Below are 27,648 nucleotides of genomic sequence, written 5' to 3' on the forward strand. Positions count from 1 at the left end.
GGTGGTAGTCCTGCTAATCTCGCGACGGTTACACCCGGTAATCTCGGGACCGTCGGTTACACCCGGTAATCTCGGGACTGACGGTTACACTCGATAATCACGCCGCTGACAGTAGCTCACATCGGCCCCCACCGAGCTTCCCGGTAGGTCGGACCTCGGCCAGGTTCACATCGGCCCTCATACTTAGTATCTGTCAACGCTAGTGGTGGTGATCTCGGTCGGTCCGAGCTGGGAGATGACTCATGGTCGCCTTGGGACACCAATGGCTGTCCTCCACGTGTCCAGAGTATTCTTTCCCCCAAACACATATCAATGTTGTTTCTATAATTTTCAATATTACATTTCAAAAACAGTTTTAAAAGATAAATATGTTAAACAAATATTTACTTATTTCGCTTAATTAAATGAGTATGTCTCAAATAAAATAAAAATTGAGTGTGATAACGCAGAAACATAATCTTACCTATTAAATAAGATTTTAATGTTTTGAATGCATTTAGTTTGGTTGTCAATAAATTAAGACATGTGTCCTCTCCAATTCAACTGTATTGTGTTGACGTAAATTTTATTTGTTTTCGTATAACTATTTCAATTAAAATTTAGAAATTGTCAAAACGAGCATAGTTTAACAGTAACTTTAATCTCTCTTCCCACATATTTTACTAAAAAATTTTAAGTTAGGTCTAGCTTTTTCACACTTGTGATAACGTTGTTTTAAATTTAACCCTTTAAAAATAAACTTGTTCAAAATTGACCATGACATGGTAAAAACATTATTGGAAACTTCTAGGGTAAAATAAAATTTAATTATTTTACAGTTAGAATTTCCTGGAGCGTTTAGGGCCCTCGGACACACAGCCAGGAGCCGCGTAGAAAGTGACATAATGGGCCTAATCTGATTGGCTCATTTCCACTTCCGGTGACCCAATGGGCCTAATTTAATTGGCCCATTTTCAAGTTCTCTTACGACAACATTTTTGTATTCATAACCCTCTAATAAAGGTTATTTTCCCATTTCATCCAGCATAGCGGGTGAAAAAGATTATACATTTGTCCTTAAATCGGATAATCGGATGTTTAAATCTTCGCCCTAGATTATTGAACTAAATAAAAATATTATATAATTATCACAATTTAACCAAACTCTAGCTTGTTGAATAATTATTAAGACTTCATTTTTTATTCCCAAGATCACTTCATGTCTCATTTCACACCAACGTTTTATGCAAAAGTAAGAAGGGAGATGCAACCTGCCATCTTTTAAGGCAGTTTCACCTAACAATTAACATTACTGAGGGGAGAGTGGAAACCATTGATGATTCATGAAATACACTCTAATAGAAAATAAAATATATTTATGCATTTTAAAACTAAATTATGGAGAAAATGGTTGAATAATCTTAAAACAAAAGTCTAGTATAGAACATAAAAAATTATCAGATAAAATGGTTTCACTATCAAATAGTATGAAATATCAATCCATTATTACATTATATATTTTGTGTATAACATGCACAAAAGAGGGGGGAAATCCTAAATAAAACCTATAAGCTAACTATTATGTGTTAATATAAACACCAAGTAAAAGGACCCACATTATTTGAGTATTAAATAACGTAATAATTAAATAAAAAATAATAATAATGACAGAAACCAAATTCACTCTATGATGAAAAATATGGAGGCAATACCAACTAACAAGAAGAACAAGTCATTGAACTTGAAGTGAAGCAATAACGAAACAGAGCCCGAGGCTTCCTTGTCGTCGGTATCAGCGACGTCGTTTCGAGGATGGTCGAAGCTGGACGGGATGATTGTGTCCGGTGCAGATTCGGTTTCGTCGCCGGTGTCGGGAGCTACCGCCGGACCCGGAGCTTCGTCGGAAGAATCTCTCATGCTCTTGGGCAGGCCCTGACCGTGTGTGACGTTTATTTGGAAGTGTTGCCCGTTTTGGCACTGCTCTCCGTCGTAGTTGCCGGAGAAGAAGTAATTGATACCTTCTTTGATTAGTGGGACGGGCACCGTGACGGCGTAGGGAGCGGTTGCCGACGGGTCGGCGGCGGACCATTCCGTCGTGTCGTTTGCCGATGCGTCGTCGTTGTCGCATAGCTTGTACATGGTAAAATTGTATGTTTGCACAACCGAGTGGTTGTTGTCCGTGTTAAAAACTGCAAAAATAACAAACAAACAAAAAACAACGTTATTGAAAATTATTTTCAATACGAAACTGAATAAAATTGATCGGACGTATATTATTACGTTATTTCCGAGAAACAAGCTATAAAAATTGAAGTACGCTAAAAGAAACAATAATAAATGAATAAAACCATAAACCTATAATTACGTCGTGCATAATTGTTTTAACTTATTTTATAAATATATAATACTCAATAATGAAGCCATATTTAAAAAAAATTATTGAATATTTCAATAAATGTTGGATTATAGAAAATAAAATACAACTTCGAATATCACGTATTAATATTTAAATAATGAAATTCAATAATCACTTCGATTAATTGATTTTTACCACTCTCCGTCTTTCTGTTTTATTTTTTTACTTTTTTATAAAGAGCTTTTATTTATTATCGTAAAATGACATGGCTACCATCTTATAACAATTTTTAACAAGTTTAATGGGGAATTACTTGTTTCCAAACAGACACCCATATGAAACAGCTGGTTCAATTTAAGTCTATGATGTTTTAATAGTTTTCATTTAAGGGACACGTAAATTACAACGTCACATGGGCTCTAAAAATTCTATAATTGTACGAGCGAGTTATAATATGTTGGGGTAAGTAAAAAATGAAAAGAAATAGGTAGGTTTTTCAATAGAGGTAAAATAGTCCAAGGATAGTCTATCAAGTTTAACTAAATTAGATTATCAAATTGAAACTTTTAAAACCCTAAGAGTGAACTGAAACTAAAGTTAAAAGACAAAATCCAAACTAAATCCAAACTATAAAAGACCAAATAAAAAATAGGTCAAAACCAATGGTTCTTACAATTACAAACCATTCAAACTAAATTTGTAATTTAACCAATAATTTATAAAATAAATCAATTACAAAATATAATATATAATTACTAAAGGATCTCCGGTAATTGACATATATATCAAACCAAAAGATTGTGAGTTTCATTCTATGGACTAAATATATATATATAACAACACTTAAATACATACCTGCAAATATTTATAAAACAAAAGAAAATAATATACTTTTCTATATTTTATAAATTTCTGATCATAAATACTTATAAGTACTTATCGATAAGTTAATAGTTCTAAATATCCATGGATACGTCGACATTTCCATTGACATATTCATGTTTTCATAGACATTGATATAAGGGGTAAATCGACATTTCCATCATAGTACATGAAAACCGACAAAATATGAAAAATATCAACAAAATTCCACTAATATATACATAATATTAATATAATTATTTTTAACCAATTTAGAAATAGAAAAATGTTTATTTGTTAATTTAAATATTTTTTACGATTTTTTTAATTTTTCTAACTTTTACAAAATATCTATCCAAATCAATATTTAAAACTTTGGATAAGTGCTTAATTTTGTATTTTTTATAAATAACCTATAAAATTTTACCGAGTCTTTTAAAGTTTACAACTTTACACCGAGGCGGCACATGGATGTCACATGAGCACTGCCGACACTTCTGAAGAAGTCCAATGGCATCACAACGCGTGTTGTATAGGTTACAGTAACAAGACTAGAGTTGCGTGCATGGTGGAAAAAGAGAGAAGAAAAAAGAGACACCCAAGATACCGTCGCGTTAGTTTAGCTGTCAAAATCTTATACTTAACACCAAACCTTGGCCATGGCCATGGAGTACGTACGGTTGGTGTCTTTTATTTTATTAATTAATTTTTCTTTTTTGCAAAGTATTTATTTATTTAATTATTATTACTTTTTTAATGGGTTGGATAATGAGTTCACTATTATTGAGAACTTTCCTCTTTCAATCATCACCTAACCAAAAACGACGCCCACAGTAACGGCCTGCTTTAACCCATTTTCTGAAAAAACTATAAATTTCTAAAGCATTTTCAGATACAAACCAAAAGCAAGAACATGAAAAGTCAATTAACACTATTTTTAGTTTCTACATTTTACTTTCTCGTTGATTCAGAATTGATATGACACAATATAGAAACTGCAAATCATGTGAAGTTGACTCACCGTCCTATTTCTATTTTTATATAAATGCAATATTTTACATGGTAAATAATGAGAAAGATTATGCAAATCGACTCATGAAATAAAATATTAGATGTCACCGAGTGAACTATGCTAAAATCGGCATCATCGTGTTCGTTTTTTTAGGTATCATTGATTAGATCATTAATATCGATCCGTTTGAAAAATAGAAGCAAAAAGTAGATAGATGACACTTCATGTAAAACACGATTAAAAAAAAATGCAAATGAAAATAACCGACTCTGCAATTCGTGACCAAAAGATACCAAACTTGAACCAGTGGTTATTTCAGCAGTGGTTAATCAAAATGGAGGACGGAAATTGGATCAATTGAGGTCGGAAACAGAATAAATAGGTTTTAAGCAAAGCGAGAAGAGAGATCCGAAATTTCGAGTTTAGGAAATTAAACGATGAATCAAAATCAGATACTAATAGAGATCATCAAAGAATGAGGTTAATTAGAGAGAGATTAAGAGGAACTTACTGAGGAAATCGCCGAGGCCGAAGTTCTTGCCGGCGATCCATTTCTGGTAATCGACGGCAGGCTTCTCCAATTTGTCGAACCAGCCGAGGGAATCTCCGACGGTGTAGTTCTTGTAGGCGTGGACGACAGATCGGCCAGAAAGGGAGAGGAAGAGGAGCAGGAGGAAGGCGGGTTGAAGAGGATCGGCTCTGTAATTCCTCTGTTCCATTGATTGTTCTAGGGATTCGCGAATTATTGGAAGTGAAGCAGAAGAAGCGAAAGATTTTGGCTCTGCCGGATGTATATAGTCTACCGAAACTGAACACCCTGCTTCTTTTGTGCTGCCAGCTATATACTCTTATCGTCAATTTTCTAACTGGCCCTTCTTTTTCTCTATAATTACCCTAACTCCAATTTTGGTAAATTACAAAAGATACTAAATATTAGGTTAAATTATAGATTTGCTCGTACTTCAAAGTTGTGCATAACAGGTTATCATCAAAATTCTAAAAAACAGTTTTTCCTTCTGTATAAAGTAGAGGTAAGGTGAAAGATTCGAATTCATAACCTAACTTTGGATTAGAAACATGTGTAAGGCGATTTCAAACAAAAGTATCTTAATTATCCACAAGACTATGTTCAAATTGATACGTGTATTGAAGTATTAAAAGTGTGATAATTATTTTGATGAATGCTACTTGTTTAAAAATACACCTTAACAATCTTCAAAATATTAAGAAAACAACAACTTATGACTTTTTAAGGAAATGATGATTTGAATTTTAGTTAACCAGTCAATGAAGCAAACAATGTAAACCTGGAAAATAAAAATAAAAAGTAATGAATTATTCTGCGAGTAAAGTACAATAACGGGAATCTAATTCCAGAAAGGAATCAAGAGAGAGATAAGAAGGAAGAACAAATATAATAATAAAGCAATTAAATAGTTGCTGTCGGTTATCAGAGTCCAGAGATTAAGTGGAATGTTAAAGTCTGATTATGTCGCTTAATGGGCTCCTTCATATTTAATTATAAGATCTCCCACCAACTGTGATAATTGGGGCAGTTGGGTATCAGAAATGATTAATATATATATTATACTAACATATTACAACCTCCAAACCTTTGTCCTGACAGGGGTAAAGTATCTTAATCGCTAAACTATATTTTAGAAATCAAAATATTGGTATCTTATTATTTAACCGATATGCATTTTAAAAGTTGAGCATGTAGGGACTTTTGATGTTTTGGTCTAAAATATATAGCTTGATTAGTTGGATCATGTTCAAATTGACATTATTTAGTATGTTGTTAAAAATGACCTCATTTATTTGATCATCCATGATTGATATTTCAGGTTAATTATGTGATCTCTACTATTTTTTTAATTCGTTAATTACAGTGTGTGGATTGAACTATCAACATTTAAAATGGTAATAAATACTTATTCCATTAAGTTATGTTCGATTTGACATATGATTTTTACCATTTTCTCAAATAATTATTCTTTTCATTTGAGATAATTTTACCACTTAAACTAATAAATTTCATGGTATTTAAATAACTTATAATTATGATTTATATATGGTTAAAATATCTTTAATTCCTATATGTGTATATGTGGTCACTGAAATATCCTTTCTTTTTCTTTCGAAACGGAAAATATCAACTTACTTAATACTCACATTTAATTTATATGGGTTGAGTTTGTATTAATTTGTTACTACACATATTCGGTGTTATCTTTTTTCAAAGGCTAAACACTAAAATAAACCTTATGAAAGTTTAATGGGCAAAACGGTAAAACTCAAAAGTTTAAGAACTAAAATTGACATTTTGAAAGTTTTTTGTACAGTATAGGGACTCGAATGAAATAATTTTGAAATTTCAAGAATTAAAACGAGACTAAAACCAATTTTTAAAATAATATAAATTATATATTTTTATTATTTTTTCTATTGTCACATCAAACAGCATGAAATCATAACTCAAAAGTTTATTACTTGGGTGTAATATTGTTAGTCTACCACCCCTTGTTACTAAGAAATTGAATGAAAAGAAGAAATGCGGCAAACAGGGGTGTTCAAAAGAACTGACAATCCGAAGAACCCGAGCAACCCAACCCGAACCGTAAGGGTTGGATTGGGTTAGATAAAGAATTGGGTTGGGTTGGGTTAAATTTTAGGTGAATCGAATAATTCGGTTCGATTTTGGGTTCGATCAACAAAAATTTGGTGCGAACCGAACCGAACCGAAATTATACCTTTTTAATTATATATATATATATATATATATATATATATATGTTTTAGGGTTTCCTCTCAGATTTGTGCGCCTCTCTTCACTTCCTCTCTTTCCATTGTGCGCCTAGCCACCCGTTGTCGTCATTTGTCTCTTCCGTTGCTGTAGGTCATTGTCCGTCATCCTACGTCGGAGATCCCGCCGTCTGTCGTTGATTGCCGCCGTCTCTTTGTCTCATAAGCTTTTGTAACTGTTGTATTTTTTTTTTATAAATGTCTGAGTAGTTTTTCTCTCCCTTCTTCCTTCTGTTTATTTAGATCTGTAATTTGAAATTAAGAACAATTGATTTGTTATAGATCAGAACTTGTAATGCTTAATTTGTTTTGATTTGAAATTTCCCTCTTGATTTGTTTGGATCTGGAACTTGTAAATTGTATGCCCTTTATTTGTTTATTTGAATCTAGAATTTGAAATTAAGAGGAACCGTGACCCAATCCGACTCAACCCGAAAATTTTGGGTTGAGTTGGCTATTTTGTTTGGTTCTGTCAATTCCCTGATATGATCAAAAAACTTCCCTAACTCGACTCAACCCAACTCGTAAACACTCTTGGTGGCAAAGCTTGGAAGAACCAGACATATAAATAGAAACCATCTCTAGAAAAAGGGTATTAAGATGAAGCCACTTAAAGAAGACATTTCTCCCATTTTTCTAGGAAAGAAAGTGAGGATCTAAATAAAATCAATGAACGAAACAGATGAAAAAACAAAAAAGAAGAAATGAGTAAAATATCTTAATCTTGAATTAGGTTAATTATTCCAAGTTTTTGGTCATTATTATTATCTATCATTTTTTAAATCTAGAGATTTGATATCGTAAAGTTGGACTAAATTTGTAACTTTTAGAAAGGAACTAAATTTGAAATTCGATTACTGTTTCTTAGGGTTAAAAGAAAAAAAAAAATATAGAAAATACCTGGCAGGCCGCCAGAGCGGGAACCACGCTCGCCATGTTTCAGGCTTTCAGCAACCGGCCGCGAGCTCTTTCGTCTTCATGATTCCGCCATATTCCCACATTTAATGTTACATTCATGCGCTCGAAGCACCGGTCTTCACTTCGCCTCACCATTCCAATTCAGTTTTCAGACCACTCGATTCCAATACAGAAGCTTCCTTCACCCCGTTCTCGGTTCAGCTTCATCGTCCCCACTTCCTCTTCCAAGTACAGAGCCAGTTTCTTCCGTTCACGTTGACCTCCTCACTCTGTGTTCCAACGCTCAATCTCTTCGTCAAACCAAACAACTCCATGCTCTTTGCCTCCTCAATGGCTTACTTCCCCACAGCGTCTCGCTCTGCGCTTCCCTTATTCTCGATTACGCCACGTTCCGAGACCCAGAATCGTTTCGTATTCTGTTCCATCAAACTGTCCAGAATTGCCGCACTGCGTTCCTGTGGAATACCTTGATTCGGGCTCACTCCATAGCCGGCAACGGGATGATTGATGGGCTCCAGACGTATAACAGGATGGTTCGAAGCGGTGTTCAACTCGATGACCATACATTTCCTTTCGTTCTCAAGTTGTGTTCCGATTCGTTAGATATTTGCAAAGGTATGGAGGTTCATGGGGTTGTTTCCAAGTTGGGCTTTGATTCAGATGTCTATGTTGGGAATACGCTGTTGATGCTGTATGGGAATTGTGGGGTTGTAAGTGATGCGAGAAGGGTGTTCGACGAAATGCCGGAAAGAGATGTTGTTTCATGGAATACGATTCTTGGGCTCCTTTCGGTTAATGGGGATTATAGGGAGGCTCGTAATTATTACTTTTGGATGACTTTGAGGTCTGGGATTCAACCAAATGTGGTGAGTGTCGTTATTTTGTTACCCATTTCTGCTGCCCTCGAAGATGAGGAGATGACAAGGCGAATTCATTGTTACACCATGAAAGCTGGTTTGGATTCTCAGGTAACTACTTGCAATGCACTTGTCGATGCATATGGGAAATGTGGGAATGTGAAAGCTTCGTGGCAAGTTTTTGATGAGATGGTTGAGAGGAATGAAGTTTCATGGAATGCAATAATCAATGGTCTAGCTTGTAAGGGTCATTTCTGTGATGCCTTGGATGTTTTCAGGATGATGATTGATGCAGAAGTTAAGCCAAACTCTGTCACCATTTCTAGTATTCTACCTGTGCTGGTTGAACTTGAGTATTTCAAAGCAGGGAAAGAAATTCATGGGTTCAGTATGAGGATGGGAACAGAAACTGATATTTTCATTGCAAATTCATTGATTGATATGTATGCAAAATCTGGCCATTCAACTGAGGCATCTTGCATATTCCACAACATGGATAGAAGGAATGTTGTTTCTTGGAATGCTATGATCGCCAATTATGCTCTAAATGGGCTTGCGTTAGAAGCAATAAGACAAGTAATACTAATGCAAGAGACTGGAGAAAATCCAAATGCAGTGACCTTCACCAATGTTCTTCCCGCTTGTGCACGTTTGGGTTTCCTTGGACCTGGCAAAGAAATACATGCCATTGGCATTCGTTTAGGACTAACAGCCGATATGTTTGTTTCCAATGCTCTGACAGACATGTATGCGAAATGCGGTTGCCTTCATTCTGCTCGAAATGTCTTCAACACCTCCCATAAAGATGAAGTTTCTTATAACATATTGATTCTTGGATATTCTGAAACTAGCGATTGCTTGGAGTCACTGAATTTGTTCTCGGAGATGAGGTTGCTTGGTAGGAAGCCGGATGTTGTTTCCTTTGTGGGTGTCATATCAGCTTGTGCAAATCTAGCTGCAGTCAAGCAAGGAAAAGAGATCCACGGTGTAGCATTAAGAAATCATTTTTACTCTCATCTTTTTGTCTCAAACTCCCTTTTGGACTTCTATACAAAATGTGCAAGAATTGATCTTGCCTGTAAGGTCTTTAACCAAATTCTATTCAAAGATGTAGCCTCTTGGAATACTATGATTTTAGGATACGGAATGATAGGAGAGTTGGAGACTGCAATTACTATGTTTGAAGAAATGAGAGGTGATACTGTGCAATATGACTTAGTTTCATATATTGCAGTTCTCTCAGCTTGCAGTCATGGAGGACTAGTTGAACAAGGTTGGAAATACTTCAGTGAGATGCTAGCTCAAAATCTTGAACCAACCCAAATGCACTATGCATGTATAGTCGATCTACTCGGCCGTGCTGGTTTTGTGGAAGAGGCAGCAGAGCTTATCCGGTGCCTTCCTATAGCCCCAGATGCAAATATTTGGGGAGCTCTACTCGGGGCTTGCCGAATTTACCGAAATGTTGAGCTAGGGTGTTGGGCAGCAGAACATTTATTTGAGATAAAGCCTCAGCATTGTGGATACTATATTCTTCTTTCAAATATGTATGCTGAAGCAGGAAGATGGGATGAGGTAAACAGGGTTAGGGACCTGATGAAGTCTAGAGGAGCGAAGAAGAACCCTGGCTGTAGCTGGGTTCAGATTCACGATCAGGTGCATACTTTTATGGCTGAAGAGAGAGCAGAGGGATTTGAATCAGGTGGTTGGTTAGCAGAATCCTTCTGATCTGATAAGTTATTCCAACGACAAATGAAGTATCATGGGTGGGAGGCAATTTCTTCTCAGCTTGCAACTTTCACCACATCCAATTACTTCGTACCAGAACGTATACAATAAAGGATTAGAACTCAACAGCTCAAACATGGCTACACACAAGTATCTAGTCTCGTCATAATGCCAATCAAAGTTCGTATCATTTACCAACAACACCACCTGAGAAGAGTTCAAGTGGTCAAACATTAATGTTTCTTTTCTATGAAGATTGTAGGTTCAAATTCCTTGTCCTTCCATTGTAATGTAATATTCTAAAATAAAAAGCAACTTGAGAGTGCTACCTAGTGGCATTTCCAAGTTCATGCCTACAGGCAGACACAAGCTTTGTATGGGAAAAAAGATAAAAAAGATTGGAAACAAAGAAGTTCCTGCACATTGACTGGACAAAAGCCAATTTCTAGTATTACTTTTTTGAAATAATATCTCGTGTAGAATTCAGTATAAAAGATGAGGAATAAGAACTACAAAAAAATTGTTGTTTGGGCATTATTGAAGTCAGAATGCTACGATCCATTACAGTAAACACCTTTGCAAGAAAAATCACCATCAATGATCCAAAAACCCAACTCCTCAAGCCGTTTCTCTACATGATTAATATTCACATCTGCAGGCCAAAATACGAACCTTTTCCCATCCCCTAATGATGTGTTCGTCGGACTATTACCAATATTCACACCAAAACTCATCTCATCAGCTGTTCTAAATTTAGTACCATGTTGTTCCAATAATTTTGTTGTTATGCCTACAAAACTAGTACCGTCTTTTGAACCTTTACTCATCAAAGACTCTACCATGACTTCAGCCTCGGGAACGATATGATTAGCCCACATCTTTTGGGCAGAGGATGAGCTTTTAACGAAGAAAAGTTCGAAGCTCTGCCCAATAAAGATATTGTCAGCAAGACTGAAGTCTGCTAATGGGTCACCACCATTGACAAAAAGGATATTTTCATCGACCAATCCTGGATTGTACCCAAGTTCCAAGCATGACTTAATAATGTAGAACTTTGCTAGAACTAACTTTGCCAGTTCTGACCTGGTGCCTTCCAAAGCCATAGATTTGGAAGTTTTGATAGTCTTCAGAAATGGGTCTGCACAAATTACTGGATGTCCTCTTCTCGTTAGATCATAGAGCAACTCAGATTCATGGCCCAACAAAACATAGTTCCTTATGTTCAATCTCTCAAAGTGGCAAAGAAAATTCCTTATCATGGACTCCGATACGCCAAATATGCTCACAATGATTATGTTTTGGTGTTTCTGAACAGAGTGAATAACAGAACCAAGCTCGCTCTTGCTTTTAACAATTCTTTGAGGAATCACTTCTCTAAAGCAGAAATCATACCACTGCAAATCAGTTAAAGGCTTCATCTCCAGGAGATCGAAATTAAGTGAGCTTCCATCCAGTAAGTGTGAATCAGGACCAGCCGTTTTTCCATAATTAACACCAGCATCCCTGTGAGAAGTACTCAGTGCTCTCTCAAGTAAAAAATTGGTGTATATATTGAAATATCCACGAGAATGGATAAATTTAATAAACCAAGGAGTCCATATTCTTTCTCCCATCTTCTTATACCATCCTGTTGTCACCTGCAAATAATCCACAAACAGATTTAAATATAAGAATAAATTAAGAATGAAACATCTACATCACCAGATAAAATAAATAACTATGGATACCATGCCATCAAGCATTGGTTTGATGCCCATCGCCTTGTGCTCATCATACCACAATCTAAACTCCTTCCAAGGCTTTGGAAAGAGAAGTTGACCCCAAGTGCCAACCAACTGGTACAAAAAGATTCTGGTGCTGTCATCCAACCTTATTTTGTTACCATGTTTACCTGTACACAGTAAACAATTGGCAATGGCTTAGGTTGAAGGCAGAGAAGTTGCACCTGTTTCTGGAATCTAGGCAATTGTGCAGGAACAGGGAAAAAAAAAAGAAAAAGAAAAAAACCATTTCCCAACTTTTTGCTGAACTTTTAAAATCTTGTTCTGAACGATTATATTTAGAAAGATAAGAAGCTGAAGACATGAGAAATAAATTACTCCGTACATCATACAGATTTGTGAGAATAACAAAATACAATTTGCATAAAAGTATGAAACTGCAGGGGGGAAAAGGATTGCTTAGAATTCAAGGTAGATTTATTTCTATAAGAAGTTTTATCAGTATAAAGTTGTATCGATCCAATTCTAAGGATCTAAGGCCAACAATGAATCAGAGTGCAGTAGATATATCCTATCCAAAAAAAAATTGCACTAGATATATTGCTTGTGTAGATGTTGGATATAAAAGAATAACAATTATGCAATCCATTCAGGAATCACGAAGGATTCAGAAGGCAATAGTTACACTTGTAAAGTCTGAAGTCCCTTTAGCCTCTCCTCTACATAGAATAATTACAGACAAGTAACTAAATCAAAACATGAACAAGGAAAAAGAAAAAGAAAAAGAATCCTATAATCAAATAGTGTGAACAAAGGATGGTAATTGTACAAGCTTCAATCCATGACAGTTAAGTTTTACCACAGATTCTACCCCCTAAGTGATTAGGACCCATCGTCTCCTTACCATCATGTTATTTCAAGCAGAACGTCTCATTGAGCCCACAAGATATTAGTACCAACAATATGGACACAAACTAAGGAGGATAAACTAGGGCACCGAAAGGAAAAATCATAATACATTTTTGAAAGAGAGTTACATTAAAGCATAATGTCCAAACTTCTGCAATTAGGCAAAAACCTGAACCAGATGTTCGTTTAGTAAATGAGCCACTGCAGTCTGCCACACAAAGTAACAACACACGGTTTATGAAGGAGTATAATTCGAGAGGTTTTCAATATGCACAAATGGACAAGCTTATGTCAGGTTGAGTCCTATCGTTGTCTCCTGAAAAGAATATGAAAGGAAGCATCCCTTCTTACAGAAATTAACTAGTGAAATGTATTACTCTCAAAGGGCATTATCTGCAGCTATGGACATAGATCGGGGACAAACTGACAATTAATAGCAAGAAAGGCTTGGAAACTTCAACCAACTAAGAATTTTCCACCCCGCCACTCTGTATCGCTTAAAACAAGACAAATAAGTACATTACAACTTTATCTACAAACATTCATCAGATCCATGAACAGAACATTTATGATCTAGAGTTCGGTTATTGCACACAATCGAAAAGAAAAGTGGTACCTGGAACAAACCTTGGTCGCTGCAGCGAAGCTCCGTAGATTGAAGGAGCATAATTCGAAGTGTTATAATAATAATTCAGAATTAAAGTCCTCAGGAACTTATAATAAAGCGGCGAGACTTCCAAATCATCTTCCACAACGAACGCAAACTCATTGTCAGAGCTCGGCCACCACGCCTCCAACCACTGCGCTTGCAAACCCGCGTTCCCCGTCCGATAGTGCACAATCTTTTCCCCGAAACTCCAGTAGAATTTATCAACGAATTGCAAAATCCGATGCGACTCATTGAGGTTGATATGTGCATCGTCGTGAGGGAAATGATCAATGTAGACATGGAGATGGACGCGATCCGAGAGATAATCCGCATTGGCGATGGACCGAAGGCAGCGGGACACGGAATCAAGGCGATTGTAAGCAAGAACCTTAACGATTAGAGTGAAACCAGAGGTTTTTGCGTCGGAGGTTTTCCGATTGAGAGCGAAATCGGGGTTAGGGTTTGAAGGGAAGGAAGGGGGAATGGAGGAGTAGAAATGAGTGAAGAAGAAGAGGATGGAAACAGATATGAGGAGGAAGAGGGGAAGAATATGCCTCTTGTGACCGACCATCTTTAGAGAGAGAGAGAGAGAGAAATTACAGAATCATTGATAATGAAGCGGCGGCGGCGATCAATCTGACATCGCCGGAGCAGAGGAAGAGGACGGAGGATCAGGTGTCAGCTCGCCGGGAAGTGAGGGCGGCGCTACCCTCAACTCTGGAATTGAAGTGAACGCAAACAGTTCAGTCGGGAGTTTATAGCCGCCTTGCGGCGTGAAGGTAACTGGAAAATGGAAATTAGTTCCTCAAACAGAAAAAATAAAAAATAAGAAATAAATAAAATAAAGAAATTAAGGTATTTTGTCTTGGAAAATACTCGCTCGTCAATCGTAAAAGAAGAGGTTATGCTTGCCGCAATTAAATATTTGACGATTAGAAGAGAAATACAAAATCAAAGACCATCTTCATTTTAAAAAAAATTGACTCTCTTGATAGCTTTACACTCATCTCCACTGTTTTTCTCCCCCACCACACCTAAACAAATCGGAATATTGTAAAGAAATAGACTCTTTTAAACGAGAATGTGAGGTTCTTTGCCTGATGACAAGGTCGGATGGAAGAGAAAAGGATCACAAGCATTAGCCACCAGATTATTGGAGGATAAATACAACCATTGCGTTTCAAGATACTATATGTGATGACGCAAGTTTGCATAAGGGATCGTCAATTTTGTTTTCAACTAAAGAATTGGATATTTATATAGAATCAAAGTCCAAAATGTTCAAACTAGGATCTTGTCAACTCATGATATTGAGAGAGTATACTAAAGATCCCACTTTTAAGGGCTAAAATTTTTTTATAAATAAGCTTGAGCTATTTTCTTATTGTCAATTGATTTAGAATAGAACTCTATAAATGTATATTAATGATTTAATATATCTCAAAGTGAATATAATATTTTTATAAATATGGTAATCTCTTTTGTTGGAAAAATCAAAGAAATCCTAATTCATGATTATTCTATAATAAAAACCATAAAATTTCATAACAATAAAGACCAAGATCATGGAAGAAAACCAAAATAATTACCTGAACCATTAGGTAGATTGACCATGAACGACAAGAAGTTGTGGTTTATGGTCTTCCTCAACTATGCAATCTGAATCAAATATGGGCAATAATGTTTGGGATCAAATATTTATATGTTAATGTTAAAGTTTTCCATAATCCCCTCAAATTAATTGGCTGATTTTAACAAATCATCCCACGAAGTCATAGATCTATAATTAGGATCATTCATATGTCCATTAAATAGCTTTGTTACCCACGCATAAATTAATTATCAAATTAATTCCAACATTTTTAGCTTACATATATATGTGTTAAATATATATGGTAATTTCTTTAGCTTACATTATATGTGTGGTGGATGTACGTGGATAGCGAGGATCCCAGCACACATTCAAGGGAAGAAGAATCAGATGGCAAGTGAGATGTTATCATTCGTGCATTGCAATATTATATAGGAACTTGGTGGCAAAAATACTTACTTGGGAAGAGCTTGCGAAGCCAAATTCCAAAACTATATCTTCTCTTGCACTACCATGGCTGACATGATTCATCCTCAAGGCTGGCACCACAAGAACTACCATGACTTTAACGTTTAACAAACAACAAAATCTCTCTCTCACTAGCTGCATTTTAAGAATAATATTTAGATGACTGTATACTACCATTAAAAAATACTTTATTTTCTTTTTTTAAAAAAGAAAAATATATTTTCTCTCTTTTCTTTTCTACATTCATGTTTAACTATCAATTTTTTAATGGTAGTCATTAGAATATACCTACCATATCAGATAAATACTTAAATATTATTGCTATATATGTAATTTAGAAAAAAAAAATATCATTATTATTGATGTTAGTGTTGAGTTTGAATTTTTAAAAGACAAAATTTAGGCTAAAAAAAGGAAATGTGCGATTTTAGTAAATGGGTTGTTGAGAAAAGAGCGAAGAGCAGTGGTAGCCTCTCGTGGCGCACGTGGCTGTGTATTCTCCGAGTTCGTGTATATAATCAATCTTCCCCATGCAGTTCCAATTCGGACATCATCTTCAAACAGATAAAATAAAGACGCAATTTAGAAAATAGAAAATAGAATTTAGAAAGAAGAAGAAGAAGAGTTATGAAATATTGGGGCGGCATTAAGTTGGTTGTTTTGTTGGCAGCAGTACTACCGATATGCATCTACGGCGTGTCGCCACCTATACCGACCGATAAGACGAAACTAAACAGCTGGTTTTCGGAGAATGTGAAGCCGTTAGCCGGTCGTGAGGCGGAGCTGGACCCAAAGCTGGTGGCCGCAGAAAAGAACGCCAAAGTGGTAAAGGTAATGGCGGACGGAAGTGGAGATTTCAAGACCATCACCGAAGCCATCAACAGCGTTCCCAAAGGCAACACGAACCGAGTTGTGATCTGGATCGGAGGAGGAGTTTACAAAGAGAAGCTTCTTGTTGACAGAGCAAAGCCTTTTGTCACTCTCTATGGATCTCCTGCCAATGTCCCCAATTTGACATTTGACGGCGTTGCCAAAAAGTACGGAACCGTCTACAGCGCAACGTTGATTGTGGAGTCTGACTATTTCACTGCTGCCAATCTCAACATCATTGTAAGAATTAATTTACTACTTATTTATAATTTAAGTTATGTGTTAATTATATGGTGACGTGGCTTTGTTTAATTAATTAATTACGTGATCAGAATACGTCGCCAAGGCCGGATGGAAAACCAGGACAACAGGCATTGGCAGCCAGACTGATGGGGGATAAAGCGGCCGTTTACAATTGCAAATTCTATGGGTTTCAAGATACTCTCTGTGACGACGCTGGTTTGCATCTCTTCAAGGATTGCTACATTCAAGGGACTATCGATTTCATTTTTGGGAGAGGAACGTCTCTTTATTTGGTATACTATATAATATATCATCGATCCCAAATTAATTAATTAATTAAAAATATATAATAAATGTTTTGAATGAATTAACATTGTATGTGTGGGCGAGCAATGTTGCAGAACAGTGAGCTAGATGTGCTGGGAGATGGGAAATTGAAAGTGATCACGGCACATTCAAGAGAAGAAGAATCAGACACCAGTGGATATTCATTTGTGCATTGCAGCATTGTAGGAACTGGTGGCAGAAACACTTACTTGGGAAGAGCCTGGAAGCCGAGGTCCAAAACTATCTTCTCTTACACCACCATTGCTGACATCCTTCATCCCGAAGGCTGGCACGACATGCGCCATCATGGCTTTGACGCGTAAGAATTTCGCATTCTGTGTCTTTGTCCTGTGTCAAATTTTTAATGGTAACATCCGTCTTTAACAATGTGACTGTTGTTGTACTGCATGCAGCACTGTTTTTTTCGCAGAACACAAGTGTACGGGCCCGGGGGCAGATCGAACTGGACGTGTGAAATACGGCAAAGAATTGACCGATAAGGAAGTGAAGCCATACCTCACCCTTGATTTCATTCAAAGTGACAAATGGTTGCTTCCTCCTCCCACTGATCCTAAGGCTCCCACTGATCCTAAGGATCCTAAGGCTGCCACTGATCCTAAGGATCCTAAGGCTCCCACTGATCCTAAGGATCCTAAGGCTCCCACTGATCCTAAGGCTCCCACTGACCCTAAGGCTTAGAGAGATCCACTTTAGTAATGCCGCAGTGATTGCAAGAAGTGGGGAATTAATTCATTTACATACCAGATCAGAGATATATATAGCACTCGGCAATCACCTAGCCTACTTTTTCTTCCACATATGGGCTACGTCGTCCTAAGCTTGTTAGCTACTTATTATCTTTTGATGGCATTTTCATAATTATTGCAAGCCAATCAATTCTTATTGTACCACATATATTATTATTATAATTCACTACATTTTTCCGAGAATAACATATATTACGCTTTTCTTATTTCTAAAGTTTCAGGCTATTTTCATCTGTTTAGACTTTGGAGTATATTGTAGTTTAACTACTCTAGAAAAGGCTTGCATGGGCAAATTAATTAATTGGTCCTAAATAATAATTATAGGTGAAAATGCAAATTGATTATTGCATCTCTCAAGCCTTTTTTAGATAATCTTCTCAATCTCTTCCTCAATCTCATTTGTATCTAATATGGCACCAAATTTGAATTTTTTAACCTCAATTTTTTGTTTTTTAAAAATTCAAATTCGACACTAACAACAATAATGATATTTATTTTCTAAAATTAATAGCATTACCATAATTATAACAATAACTCTGTATGTCAAATTAAATAAAGAATAATATTTAGGTCTTTACATGATACAATAGGTATATTCCAATGATCACCATTAAAAAATTATAAGGAAATGATTTCATATCTAACTTTTTTTTTTTGTTCGGAAAGGATTTCATATCTAACTTTACTATCAAGTAATAAGAGTTTCGCATTCTTGAGTAACATCAATAGTCTATCTTTTTTTTCAATATATATTATATATAGTGTTACAATCATTATAACAAAAACACCACTGTGTTTTTCTTTTTGTGAGGGTGTGCATGAGTTATTTAGAAGATGAAAAAAAAAAGCACATATTTTATTTGGAACATTGTGGAAAAAAAAATTATTTAGGACACATTAAGAAAAGAAAATAACAAAGGAAAGATGTAGTAGAGTTTATTAAGATTAAAAACAGTTTAGTCTCTATATACCAAATTATGTATTTATGAATTAAAAACCTGGTTTTTATTTTTATCCCTTAAATTTTTTTATTAAAATTTTCAGGATAGAGATTAAATGGTTACACAATGCAAAAATAATCCTTTTAACTCGGATTTGATTGTGAAAAAAGATAAAAATTATTGGCGTAAGTTTTGTTCATCTTCCGCTAAAAGTTGGCATCTTCTTTCTGATTAAGTCAATCAATTTGGACCATTCGGTGTAAGACTGTTGTGAGACGACGCACGACACGTCGCTTTTGCTGGCGCCGGTTGTAGCACTACCAGAGTCGCCGTGACACCACAAATCAACGCTGCAGGGAGACGGAGAATCCCACAAGGCGGTGGGCGTTGTCTTCTTACTTTTATTGCTCGCTTCCAAAACTTAAAACCCCAACCTAAAATCTAATGCCTTTACTTTTCCTTTGTCGCCTTACCAAATTTTCGTACATATGTAGGTATTATCATCCACATCTTTCGTTATCTCATCATTCAGATATGCCGTAAAGTATCAACAAAATATCACTAATATAATATTAATATATTTTAAACTTACTTAAAGATGATATAATATTTATTTGTTAATTTAAATATCTTAAATAATATAATATGTGGGGTACAGATTCGAACTCTCAATCAATTGGTTAAGTATATATGACTTAACATGCTAAGTTATACTTTAGTTGACAATTGATATTTTTCTGTCCGACCCTACAATATTTGATATCAGAAAATACATAGGAATTTGTCACATAATAATTATTAATTCCTAATAGGGTTTGAACCTATTCACCCTTAATTAACCCGAGCCCCTAGCCTCTTTTGAAGCTATCCGTGATCGTTTAAAATATAAATATCTCAATTTTACATTTCACCCTGTATATATGAAAGGTATTGATATCTACACATATAAAAATATATATTTAAGTCTCTCAGCTTTCAAGATGGGATCATTTTGGTTATTTTTTATATTATTTTACACCTTAAAATTTATTGGCCTAAAACAGTAAAACTATTTCAACTTAGATTTAAAAGTAGTGTTATTAATTTCTTAAAATCAAAAAATAAAAGTAAGGACAGAAATGACTACTTTTATTAAAGTTTATGAACAAATAAAATAGACATAAATATAAGTTTAATTTCAAAGGCCAAAACAATCCATTTTTTTAAGTTATAGAAACTAAAATTAATAGATATTTTGAAAGTTTAGAGACATAGATGTAAAAATTTAAAAACTAAAATAGAATTCAAATCTGGTTGGTATATAATTTCACTGATATGACAGAGATTTTAATCCTTAGTAAGTTGATGAGAGCAATCTTCTAATTCATATTTACGAGGAAAACATAACTCAGGGTTTAATTTTTATAATTAAAAAAATAAAAAGTAGACACTTGTCGATTATTTAGAGACTCACTTGTTTTAATTTTTTGAATTAGAAATACGTATATAATTGTAGTTGAACAAATCTTTTGAGTTTGAGCTGGTAAAACGGAGATTCAAGTAAAACACGAAATCCACTCAAAATCTCACGCCACTTCATGGTTCTGTTTTCTCCATCTTCCCCTATATAATCCCACCCTTCCCCACTTTGATTCCAACATCTTCAAACCATTCAATCACATCTCAAAACCAAAAAAAAAAAAAAAACCCAAAAAAACAATTACCCAAACACAAATTCTCCAGCTATGAAATATTGCATTGATGCCCTCTCTCTAACTAGATTGCTGACTCTGTTGGCAACCTTTGCACTCATCTTGGCTGCTTCGCCGCCTGTGCCGGCCGACAAGTCGCAAGTAAACAAATGGTTTTCCGACAATGTGAAGCCGTTAGCCGATCGCAAGGCGGAGCTGGATCCAGCGCTCGTGGCTGCCGAAGAGGGCGCCACCGTGGTTAAGGTGAGGGCCGACGGAAGTGGAGATTTCAAGACCGTCACAGAAGCCATCAACAGCGTGCCCACAGGTAACACCAAACGAGTTGTGATTTGGATCGGAGGAGGAGTTTACAAAGAGAAGCTTAAGATTGAGAGAACAAAGCCATTCGTTACCCTTTATGGGTCTCCTAATAATATGCCCAATTTGACATTTGATGGCGATGCAAACAAATTTGGCACTGTCTACAGTGCAACATTGACTGTTGAGTCTGATTATTTCACCGCTGCCAATCTCATCATCGTGGTAATTAACTAATTAATTATTATTGCTCATTTATAATTTTATTTATTTATTTGTGTGTTATATGGATTTATAATTAATTTAATTTGTTGGATGTATTAATTATCAGAATTCATCACCGAGGCCAGATGGAAAAAGAAAAGGAGCACAAGCATTAGCGGCCAGACTAATGGGGACCAAAGCGGCGGTTTACAATTGCAAATTCATTGGGTTTCAAGACACTCTTTGTGATGATGACGGTTTGCATCTCTACAAGGATTGCTTCATTCAAGGGACAGTCGATTTCATTTTCGGGAAAGGAACATCTCTTTATTTGGTACATATGACCACAATTTAATTAATTAGATATAATAATAGTAATTAATTTAATTGATCTCTTGAGCTTACATATAATTGTGTGAGTAATTTTGCAGAATAGTCAGCTGGATGTGGTGGGAGATGGGGGATTGGCAGTGATCACAGCACATTCAAGAGAAGAAGAATCTGACCCCAGTGGATATTCATTCGTGCATGGCAGCATTACAGGAACTGGCGGCAAAAACACTTACCTAGGAAGAGCTTGGATGGCTAGGTCCAGAACTGTCTTCGCCTACACGACCATGGCTGACATCATCAATCCCGAAGGCTGGAACGACATGAAACATCCTGGCTTTGACAGGTAAGATAAGAGACCTTATAAAAGTTTAGAACGATTTTTTTCGTGTTTCTAGTAATGGCGTGGTATTGTTGTTGTTGTATGTGCAGCACTGTTTTGTTCGGAGAATACAAGTGTTCGGGACCGGGGTCGGAACCAAGTGGACGTGTGAAATACAGCAAGCAATTGAGCGATGTGGAAGTGAAGCCCTTCGTCAGCCTTGGGTTCTTGCAAAGTGACAAATGGTTGCTTCCTCCTCCCAATCCTGAGGCATAGAGGCTTTAAATTTTAACAATGGCGATTGCAAGAAGTGGGAGTTTCATTTATAGAACATATAGCACTCGGCAATCAATTACTTTTTCTTCCGCGTATGGGCTTTTTTGGTTCCGACTTTTTATAAATGGCATTCAAATTATATGCCGTTCTATTGTAATTGATTCCATTTTTTGGAGAATAATAAATGTACTAGTTTTTTCAGGAGTAAATAAAATAATTCGAATTTCGGGACAAAAAGTTAATTTAAAGTATAATATATATTTGATTAGGCTGGTTGGATTTGGGCTTGGGCCTATACTTTTTTGGTCAGCCCGGCCCATTCCAGCCCAATAATGACGGTGAAATTTGGTTCCTTGAATTTTAATTTTAAAAATAATAATTCCATGTGTGGGAACCTTTTAGTTCATGGATTGAAGATCAAACTTAAACTAAGAAAGTCAATTGATAATTTGATGGCTTCTTATAAGAAAACAATAATTCTATAAAACTCTTTTTTCTTTTTTTCTTTTTTTTTTCCTAGTGTTGTAATTTTAATCTTAATTTATTATGAGATGATTGAATTATATATTTATTTATCAATCTCCAGAGTTAGAAATTCAAAGAATTGGAGCCAGTCAACCCACGCAAGCCCAAGGCAGCCCGTTCCACTGCCTTATCTTTGCTTCAGAATCAGAGCCCACAGACCGGAAAATGCTCTGCGGGTCGAATTGTGGGTATCGGATTCTTTCTTCTTGCCGAATCATCTTCACCGCCTGATGCAGATTATCCAAGTTTCTGGCTCAAGAGCTTAATCGGCAAGCTCGATTACACTTTCTGCGAACGCTGTTCGGTAATCATTTTCGATTCAAAGAGCTGCGGTTCGTGGATTTCATGGAGCGTCTCTGAAAGTAGAGTGGACGCTGTTTCCTTCCGCGAATTGAACAGGTTTGTTTCTGCCTTTGATTGTCTCGCGTTCGTGACTGATTTGTAAAGGTTTTCGAATCAATTTCACTTCAAATCCGTTTTTATCTCGATTTTTTCTCCTGCGTATCCACTGCTGAGTGTTCTCGTCCGTTTCTTATCGGTTTGATTTGAAAGGGATTATTATCGAGCACAGCAATGTCTCTGAGTCAACTCGCGATACTTTTTTTAGGTTATCATGCATTCGATTCGGCTCTCGATTTAAGAGAATTCTGAGTGCAACCGTGTTGTGTATCGATCGATTCCTCTCGGTCCGATTCGGCTTCGTGTCCACTCACTTTCAAGAATTTCTCCGTCGATTTCGATAATTGTTATCACTGAATCTACCAAAGAAAATACTAAATAGTACTTCTAATTCTGCAACGCTGAACAACTTTGATTTCAATTTCTTCTCTAGTGAAATTTGTTTACTGAATTTACAGCTGGAGTTGAACGATACCTTACAGATTTGGACAAGAAATGGATTCGGAGGAGAGAACTCTGGTTGAAATCTTAGAAGAGAACATCCCAATCGACATGGCCAAATACATAAAGTTCGTCAGCGTTCCACAAGCCGGCGCCATCTCTACATTTTCAGGCACCACTCGGGACAATTTTGAAGGCAAGACAGTGGTGGAACTGCGGTACGAGGCTTATGTACCAATGGCAATTCGGAGCATCAAATCAATTTGTTCGTCTGCTAGGTCATCGTGGAACCTCCATTCGATGGCAGTTGCGCACCGCCTTGGCCCTGTTCCTGTGGGGGAGATTAGTGTGTTTATTGCGGTTTCAGCTATTCATCGAGCTGATGCAATGGATTCTTGCCGTTTCGTGATTGATGAGCTCAAGGCGTCTGTGCCAATATGGAAAAAGGAAGTTTATGATAATGGAGAGGTATGGAAGGAGAATTCAGAGTTTATGGACAGAAGATTGGAGCTTGGGAAGAAGGGAGCAGATCAGAACCAAAACGAAGCTGAATCTCTAAGGCATAGCAGGAAGAGCTGCTGTGGCTCCAAAATTAAGGTGAATGAAGAACACGATGAAGGTAACCTACAACACAACATTGGCTAAGAAGGGCAATATTTTAGTTTCCTTTCTGATTCATTCAGATGTTATTGTAATCCTCGAATTTTTAGAGCAATTAAGGGAGAACCCAACAATGTTTTTCTGGGAGAAGATTCAAAACTTTCTCCCCCACCCAATATTTTCTTTTCTGATTCAAACATTATTGTTATCCTTGAATTTTAAGAGCATGATGAAGATCTGAGAGAAGATTCCAAAAGACTGAAATATATTGAAATCCTGATCCTCTTCACACAATGCCTAAGGAATTAGTGGAGTAATTAAGCAGCTCGAATAATACAGAGAGCGCTAAAGCTAAAGATCATTACAGCAAAATGATCATCCACAATAATTAAAGAACAGTTGACAAATCCGCCTTCTCATACATTTTCTTCACTTGGACTTTTAGCTGGAGGAAGAAGAGCAATTGCACCACGATCTGGACTCGAATATTTTCTGTACACGGCCTTGAGCTTGCCATCTGCAACTCCACGGTGCAGGTTCACCAGGAGTTCCGCGCATTCCCTGTCACACAAATTTATTTGCATATAATTCAGATTTTGAAGTTACTGCATAATTAGCCAGGCAAAAGGGGACGTTTTTAATACTTCAACTCATCTTCAACATAGCCTGTATGGTGCTGCAGAGTTGCTGTCCAGACAGGGCTCTTATGAAGGGTGCGCCGTGCAGCATAAACAGCAGCTGAAGCAATCATTGAAGGGCTGTATGATGTTGCTACGGGATAGTTCATCACACCGAGCTCAGCCAGAAAAAATACCATGTTCTCCACCTGAAAAACCACAATTTCTTCAATATTCAACATTTCTCGATTCTTACAAGAACATTGTCATGCAATTTAATGCAACCAAAAAGTTGAGAACCCCATCCACCTCCTCATCAGACGAGTCAGAAGCCTTAACATATCGAACAAGAAAAACATAAGGTGTAGGAACTGTAAGGAGCCATTCCAGCCTGCCCAAAATTGTTTTCTCCATCGCTAGAATCTGTTCTCTTTGGTAAGTATTAGCAGATATATTCACAAAATCATTGACCTGTATAATCGACATCCAAATTATAAGTCAGAAGAAATCAAAGAGGAGTGATGGGTGATTTAAATCATTTAGGAAAAAGAAAAGAAGAAATAAATAATTTACCTCCGGAGCCCAAATCTCTTCATATTTACATGCTATTAGCATAGAGCTGATGCCTACTAATTGAAGTTCCCTCCTTGGCACGGTCTTCAAAGAGAGGAATCTGTCGACAATGTTTACAGTGAGGTAAAGGGTTTCCGGCATCAGGTCAAACTTGCGATGAACTTCTATCAACCAATCTACGAGGATAGATCTCATCTTAGCATTCAGATCTGGCTGTGAACCCATGTAATCCGATACCCTACTCTCATCCTATGGCAAAAAAGTTCCAAATGTTACAGAAAGGAAAGAATAGAGCGGAGCACATACACACAGAAAAAAATAGCAATAGAGAGCAAAATGTTGCATACTTCTGCAAGCTTGTAAAACTTGTACATGTCATCGATGTATTCAACTACTGCCAGTTCGTTGTTAGCGTCTGCTGCATCAATATTAGCTACTGAATCCCGTGGATTATTGGTAAGTCCACAAGCAGCCTTTAGAATCAAATTTGGTAGCAATCAAACTTAGCAGAAGATAACCAGCAATATCACAATGGATTTGGTAAAAAATAAAAGGTATATATGTAGGAGACATTACCTTGCTTCTGGCACTGAGGGTTGAAGTCAGGGACTTCTTGTTCTTGTCTCTCGATTTAGTATCGCTGATAATGATTATATTTCTCTCATTGGCGGAGCGGAGAACAGTGAGTTGTTTCTCAGCTTTGCACTTCTGAGTCACAGCAGCCTTCGCCACATCGCCACCCTTCACCGCCCCCTCCAGTTTTTTGCTGATTGCTTTCTGCAGATGAAGTTTTCACAAAGATTTAGTATGTTGTTTTCTCTGTTTCTAGAAAGTTTATAAATCCTTGTGAAATATAGAAAACTAGAGGAAATTTGTTTTTAAAGAGAAAAGCCAATTTTCTACCTTGTTCTTCTCTGCTGGTTGAGGCCCGGGTTTCCCCCCTTCCACGGCTCCATCAGGCACCAGATTGCCTATGTCTTTAAGAACTCGCCTGGTTCTTCCTTCAGCAGCTACCATCTTTGGCTTAACTTCACCTTTCAAAATCGAAACAGTAAAATAATAAGTGAAACATTTAATTCAGAATTGTATGAAAAAATGAGGAAAAACTCAGGAATCGAGATCAAGCCCTAATGATCAGAAAATATTAGAAGAGCCGGAATCAAGATAAATCCTCATAAACAGCACTCTAAAATCCAGTAATCACTAGAGAAATTAATCCAAAAGAAACCGTTGAAAATAAGAAAAGTCACAATTTCACAACAAGAATCGAACTCAAATAGGTAAAAAAATGTAGATTAGCTTCTGCATCTCAAGAACAATGAGATGTTGATCGGTTAGCACAAGAAACACACCTCTGAGTCGCATGTGTCGCTGAGGAACAACAGCGCGAGCAGCCATTAATTCTTCCTTCTCTGCGATTTCCGGAGCACTGTTGCCGAAAACTCCTTCAAGACTTGGAAACAGAGAGAGGAGAAAAAGTTGGAGACGACTGTTGCGCGTCTCTCCTCTTTCTTCGGCGTTTTCTGTCGCCACCTCGTTGATCACATACAACGAAATGCCCTTTCTTCTTCTTTTTCTCTTTCACGATCGTTATCTGAGAATTTTTCTTTGTTTCTGTATCAATTACTATGTACTGTGGATTTGTATGGTAGCGGAAGATGTTTCTTCTTTTAAACCTGGGGAGCGGATGCCGCCAACGGTCTAATTTCCTATGAATTAATGACCGTCAGATGGGCATCTCATCCAACGGCCGTGGGCATTGGAATTTTCTAGCCGTTGGGAGGGATTTTCTGAAACAGTACGGTCTTTAAAAAAAATTAGAAAACACAGACAGTATTTGGGAATTTAGGAATAACATGGATGCGTCTCTTCGACTAAATAAACCAATTACAGATTTTTTTTTTTAATTGCTTGACCTTTGCATTCATTCATTTTGTTTATATATATATATATATATATATAAACAATTTTAGAATTTTAAAAATAATTTTAGAATAACAAAATTATTTTTTTAAATATAATATAACAAATCTAATTTAATAATAGTGGACCCGCAAAATTAATCTCTCTACAACAATTAAAATTTTATAAAATATTTTTAAAAAGTTAAAAATTTAAAGTAAATATCATCGTTATAATAAAAATGTTCAACACTTGAGAAGATTTTAATATTATCTAAATAAAATTCATAAATAATATAATTTCAAGGAGAACATTATTTATCAAATTTAATTACTCTGAACTAATTTATCAAACTATTTTCCTGTTATTATAAAAATTATTTTAAGGTTTTAATATTTGTTGGAATATTTGGCAAGTTTTCAGCCTTCTCAACTTTTAAATATTTTTTTTATAATAATAATATTTACTT

The 27,648-nt window shown here is 36.2% G+C and overlaps 6 protein-coding genes and 1 pseudogene across 8 annotated transcripts; 4 read left to right on the forward strand and 3 right to left on the reverse strand.

Annotated features, from left to right (window-relative positions):
• Positions 1 to 1,433: 1,433 nt before the first annotated feature.
• ENODL18 (early nodulin-like protein 18) lies at positions 1,434 to 5,044 on the reverse strand. The gene is made up of 2 exons (XM_022297288.2): positions 4,720 to 5,044; positions 1,434 to 2,168 (listed from the first exon to the last, which is right to left on the reverse strand). The coding sequence occupies exons 1-2, from the start codon at positions 4,925 to 4,927 to the stop codon at positions 1,660 to 1,662; spliced, it is 717 nt and encodes a 238-aa protein (XP_022152980.1). The 5' UTR covers positions 4,928 to 5,044; the 3' UTR covers positions 1,434 to 1,659.
• Positions 5,045 to 8,317: 3,273 nt separating this feature from the next.
• On the forward strand, positions 8,318 to 10,788 carry LOC111020621 (pentatricopeptide repeat-containing protein DOT4, chloroplastic pseudogene; annotated as a pseudogene).
• A 156-nt stretch (positions 10,789 to 10,944) lies between these two features.
• Positions 10,945 to 14,696, reverse strand: LOC111020622 (transferring glycosyl group transferase). The gene is made up of 3 exons (XM_022297326.2): positions 13,763 to 14,696; positions 12,244 to 12,407; positions 10,945 to 12,153 (listed from the first exon to the last, which is right to left on the reverse strand). The coding sequence occupies exons 1-3, from the start codon at positions 14,364 to 14,366 to the stop codon at positions 11,068 to 11,070; spliced, it is 1,854 nt and encodes a 617-aa protein (XP_022153018.1). The 5' UTR covers positions 14,367 to 14,696; the 3' UTR covers positions 10,945 to 11,067.
• A 1,706-nt stretch (positions 14,697 to 16,402) lies between these two features.
• Positions 16,403 to 18,253, forward strand: LOC111020589 (putative pectinesterase 63). The gene is made up of 4 exons (XM_022297290.2): positions 16,403 to 16,964; positions 17,057 to 17,260; positions 17,369 to 17,613; positions 17,708 to 18,253. Exons 1-4 carry the CDS (start codon positions 16,482 to 16,484, stop codon positions 17,991 to 17,993), a joined length of 1,218 nt encoding a protein of 405 aa, XP_022152982.1. The 5' UTR covers positions 16,403 to 16,481; the 3' UTR covers positions 17,994 to 18,253.
• Positions 18,254 to 20,568: 2,315 nt separating this feature from the next.
• Positions 20,569 to 22,339, forward strand: LOC111020595 (putative pectinesterase 63). The gene is made up of 4 exons (XM_022297297.2): positions 20,569 to 21,215; positions 21,322 to 21,528; positions 21,626 to 21,870; positions 21,957 to 22,339. Exons 1-4 carry the CDS (start codon positions 20,727 to 20,729, stop codon positions 22,120 to 22,122), a joined length of 1,107 nt encoding a protein of 368 aa, XP_022152989.1. The 5' UTR covers positions 20,569 to 20,726; the 3' UTR covers positions 22,123 to 22,339.
• A 376-nt stretch (positions 22,340 to 22,715) lies between these two features.
• LOC111020596 (molybdopterin biosynthesis MoaE family protein) lies at positions 22,716 to 24,303 on the forward strand. Of its 3 annotated transcripts, XM_022297300.2 has the most exons (3): positions 22,716 to 23,046; positions 23,255 to 23,427; positions 23,529 to 24,303. In XM_022297300.2, exon 3 carries the CDS (start codon positions 23,542 to 23,544, stop codon positions 24,130 to 24,132), a length of 591 nt encoding a protein of 196 aa, XP_022152992.1. In that variant the 5' UTR covers positions 22,716 to 23,046; positions 23,255 to 23,427; positions 23,529 to 23,541; the 3' UTR covers positions 24,133 to 24,303. The 3 variants fall into 3 exon arrangements, with proteins under 3 accessions (XP_022152992.1, XP_022152991.1, XP_022152990.1); XM_022297299.2 differs by lacking the exon at positions 23,255 to 23,427; XM_022297298.2 differs by lacking the exon at positions 23,255 to 23,427 and having other exon boundaries at positions 22,717 to 23,046; positions 23,505 to 24,303.
• A 27-nt stretch (positions 24,304 to 24,330) lies between these two features.
• CYCB1;4 (Cyclin B1;4) lies at positions 24,331 to 26,926 on the reverse strand. The gene is made up of 8 exons (XM_022297296.2): positions 26,630 to 26,926; positions 26,181 to 26,311; positions 25,854 to 26,054; positions 25,625 to 25,750; positions 25,278 to 25,526; positions 25,014 to 25,175; positions 24,732 to 24,913; positions 24,331 to 24,648 (listed from the first exon to the last, which is right to left on the reverse strand). Exons 1-8 carry the CDS (start codon positions 26,673 to 26,675, stop codon positions 24,504 to 24,506), a joined length of 1,242 nt encoding a protein of 413 aa, XP_022152988.1. The 5' UTR covers positions 26,676 to 26,926; the 3' UTR covers positions 24,331 to 24,503.
• Positions 26,927 to 27,648: the final 722 nt, after the last annotated feature.

The sequence above is a fragment of the Momordica charantia genome (assembly GCF_013281855.1).
Source record: "Momordica charantia cultivar OHB3-1 chromosome 2 unlocalized genomic scaffold, Mcharantia_2.0 BLBB01000002.1, whole genome shotgun sequence".
Lineage (NCBI taxonomy): Eukaryota > Viridiplantae > Streptophyta > Magnoliopsida > Cucurbitales > Cucurbitaceae > Momordica > Momordica charantia.

Bases quoted from the DNA above. Each gene is read 5' to 3' on its own strand.
- LOC111020622 (XM_022297326.2), bottom strand. From the start codon at position 14,366: ATGGTCGGTCACAAGAGGCATATTCTTCCCCTCTTCCTCCTCATATCT. The intron at 12,408-13,762 runs GTACCACTTTTC...TACTGTGTACAG, and splicing joins GCGACCAAGGTTTGTTCCAG to GTAAACATGGTAACAAAATA. The intron at 12,154-12,243 runs GTATCCATAGTT...GATTATTTGCAG, and splicing joins AACCAATGCTTGATGGCATG to GTGACAACAGGATGGTATAA.
- LOC111020589 (XM_022297290.2), top strand. From the start codon at position 16,482: ATGAAATATTGGGGCGGCATTAAGTTGGTTGTTTTGTTGGCAGCAGTA. The intron at 16,965-17,056 runs GTAAGAATTAAT...TTACGTGATCAG, and splicing joins CTGCCAATCTCAACATCATT to AATACGTCGCCAAGGCCGGA. The intron at 17,614-17,707 runs GTAAGAATTTCG...TACTGCATGCAG, and splicing joins CGCCATCATGGCTTTGACGC to CACTGTTTTTTTCGCAGAAC.
- ENODL18 (XM_022297288.2), bottom strand. From the start codon at position 4,927: ATGGAACAGAGGAATTACAGAGCCGATCCTCTTCAACCCGCCTTCCTC. The intron at 2,169-4,719 runs GTAAGTTCCTCT...TTATTTTTGCAG, and splicing joins CGGCCTCGGCGATTTCCTCA to TTTTTAACACGGACAACAAC.
- LOC111020595 (XM_022297297.2), top strand. From the start codon at position 20,727: ATGAAATATTGCATTGATGCCCTCTCTCTAACTAGATTGCTGACTCTG. The intron at 21,216-21,321 runs GTAATTAACTAA...ATTAATTATCAG, and splicing joins CTGCCAATCTCATCATCGTG to AATTCATCACCGAGGCCAGA. The intron at 21,529-21,625 runs GTACATATGACC...GTAATTTTGCAG, and splicing joins AAGGAACATCTCTTTATTTG to AATAGTCAGCTGGATGTGGT.
- LOC111020596 (XM_022297300.2), top strand. From the start codon at position 23,542: ATGGATTCGGAGGAGAGAACTCTGGTTGAAATCTTAGAAGAGAACATC.